Raw genomic sequence first — 3,001 nt, 5'->3', positions numbered from 1 at the left:
TGTGTGTGTGTGTGTGTGTGTGTGTGTGTGTGTGTGTGTGTGTCTGTGTGTGTGTGTGTGTTTCTGACTGTCTACGTGTGAATTTTTTGATAAGTGTGTATATTCTGATATCGGGGTATCAATTGTACTGATATGTATTTGTGTGCTTTGCACATAAGCCTGTGTGCTCACGAGTGTGTGTGTGTGTGTGTGTGTGTGTGTGTGTGTGTGTGTCGCCGGTCTGAATGTTGTTTTGGGTCAATGCCTGATGGCTAACATGAGCGCGTTGCCATGGCGACGGTCGTGGTTCAGTCACCCACGTCCGTGTCTCGGTCCCCGATGAGCCAAAGCACGTGGAAGCAGAGTGCCAGGAAGCCCGTGCCCAGCAGGTCTCCCAGGGCCGTCAGGTAGGGGATGGAGAAGTTGTCCGGGTCCATGCCCCGCCCCCACATCCAGTGCACCATCCAGTCGGCCAGGTACAGCAGGATCAGCACCTGGGGCGGCGGGAGGAAGTGCTTTAAAACCCGCCTCCATCAAAACAAACCCCGCCTCCATCAAAACAAACCCCGCCTCCATCAAAACAAACCCCGCCACCATCAAAACAAGTCCCCCCTCCATCAAAACAAACGCCGCCTCCATGAGGACAACACAGAACTCCCAGGTCAAGGGTCCGTCATGGAGACAAATATGAAACCATTAACAATGCATGCAAAAGTGTTTTCATTCTTCATTTTGATTTAATTTGGGACTTTTTTCTAATATATGTACTTATTTTACTTTTTGGCACTATCTGTAGGCCTACATATCTGTTGGTTCTCATGTTACCTTTTTGTCTGTTGGAGGACTCAACTGACCTTCCCTGTTTAAACAACGGTTTAGGATACGTTTTATATGTTTTACCGGTGTGCTCTTTTAAATACCCGCCCTTCTGCATCAGTCTGCTGCCCTCTAGAGCAGTGGTTCCCAACCGCTTCTGTCTGGCGTTGGCCCCTTGACACGTTCTGACAGGCCACATGCATGCGTATTGATGATTCTTCTGAATTGACATTTATTGAATTCTTATGAGATTGCACTTATTTTTTCATATTTCATACATTTCATATTGCGACTCACCCAGTCCAGTTTCAACTCCTTTACTTAGTAACTTGAGTTCATGAGTGGCCCCATAAGCTTTGATAGTTCTGGGGGTAGTGTGTATACTGTTACCAGGCAGTTCCCCACATTCTGCTCTTCTGCTTGGTTTTATGTGAGTCAAAGCTGAGAAGGTCACTTCAAACATATAAGTAGATCCGAAGGGCAAAAGTTCATCCAATGCATGATTTTCTAGCGCGGGTATCTAAATATTCCACTATGAGAGATTTTGCTGCATTTTTGCAGGAGGTTTGCAGGCTTGCTGCTGCTTTCATTCACACTGAATGGGTTCCTCATCCCAGCCATTGAACCCAAAGTGTACTAAAAAAGTAGCACAAAGTTTGCGTGCATCGTAACCAGGGGGATTACACGCCCCCCTCTTTCCTAAAACAGCTTCAGATTAAAAAAATAATCTGTTTTATCAAGAATCCCTGCATGTGAGGTGCTCTGATGCCACTGTTGATGGGCTTTCTTCATTTGATCATTTATAAGGATTTCGCCACAGAGAGAACACTGTGGCTGTGGGGGGGCCTCAAACTCAAAAGTGAATACAAACAAGATGAACTTCTCATTAAACTGCTGGTGTTTGGACGTAGTTTGTTTTCCTTCTTTCACTGGACCCACAGAAACGTACCTGCAGAAGGGCGGCGCCCAGGTAGAAGGCAACGAAGATGGACGTCAGGGTGGTGTGTCCGCCTCGCATGGAGTTGATGGTGTAGAGGAAGACGAGGTGGCCGGGCGCCACCAGCATGAAGAGAACGCGGGCGGAGCGCGCGTTCAGCGCTGAACGGAGGACGAACGGAGACGGAGAAGTGTCAAAATTAGTTTTTTATTGGAATGCAGCCCCTTCTTATTTACATTTAGGGAATCAAGCAGATGCTTTTATCCAAGCGACTTACAACGGTTATTACACACATTCACACACAGGCAGACGGCGGAGTCAAACATGCAGGGAGACCATGCCAGCTCATCAGGAGCACTTAGCTGTAAGTGCCTTGCTCAGGGACAGGAGCTAGGAAGAGCTGTGGATCAAACTAGCAACCTTTCAGTTACAAATAAACCTACTCTACCTCCTGAGCTAAGGCGACCCCTTTATCATGGATCGTTTTGTCTGCTTTTCAAAGTACACGTTCTATGTTTCATAACAATGTCTATTTTGTATTAAATGCTGCATTGCCTTGTTGGTTGTGATCAGCTCTTCTCCGGCTGGGGCATGTTTATCCAGCATGTGTTGCAGAGGCCTTTTGGGACGCAGCACTATTCCTGCCAGCAATGTTTACGTGTATGCCCTTTGTTCAAGTAACACAACCCATATTTTGCTGTTTTTAATGTCTGCCACGGTGGCCAATTAAGTTTGTTACTGCCAGTTAAATAACAAATGGCTTGGGACCAATTTTAAAATGAGCTGCAAACCAACGCATACAGGCCCCGAAATAGCACGCAGATTACCCGTGTCGAATTGATGATGCAATTCAATTCCCTCAGATCAACTGTGGTGTGAAAATGCAAAAACAATGGAATATTCCAGCAGTCCGGACAAATGACTTACAGGAACCGAAGAATGAGATGCAGGGTGTGGGGCACTTCCTGGGGGGGTAGTTGGGGTCCCCTAAGGGAAGGCCATTCATGTGCAGGTAGGTGGAGATCCTGCTGGCCTGTACCGCCACCAGGTTCCCGCCAACGCCTGGCAGCAGAGAAGGATCAGACATATTTACATCAATACAGCCAGTCGTGTCATGACCTCTTGCACTTTGATTTGAAAGAAGGAAAACAGAAAGTTTAGGACGACAGTTTGCTTGGTCAAAGTTAACATCAATGAGTTCCGCCCATCTTTCCACACAGACACACACACACAGACACACAGACACACACACACACACACACACACACA

The 3,001-nt window shown here is 47.0% G+C and overlaps 1 protein-coding gene across 1 annotated transcript in view; it reads right to left on the bottom strand.

Moving 5' to 3' along the window:
- Positions 1–3,001, bottom strand: part of slc41a1 (solute carrier family 41 member 1) — a 20,474-nt gene continuing 17,473 nt past the window's right edge. The window contains exons 9-11 of the mRNA XM_030350680.1: positions 2,660–2,794; positions 1,745–1,893; positions 1–473 (exon numbers count right to left, since the gene is read on the bottom strand). Of these exons, the coding sequence (XP_030206540.1) occupies positions 288–473; positions 1,745–1,893; positions 2,660–2,794 (470 nt within the window). The 3' untranslated portion in view covers positions 1–287. The remainder of the gene's footprint in view (positions 474–1,744; positions 1,894–2,659; positions 2,795–3,001) is intronic.

This window comes from Gadus morhua, chromosome 1 (genome assembly GCF_902167405.1).
Source record: "Gadus morhua chromosome 1, gadMor3.0, whole genome shotgun sequence".
NCBI classification, from domain to species: domain Eukaryota; kingdom Metazoa; phylum Chordata; class Actinopteri; order Gadiformes; family Gadidae; genus Gadus; species Gadus morhua.
This window is presented reverse-complemented; position numbering and strand designations above follow the sequence as displayed.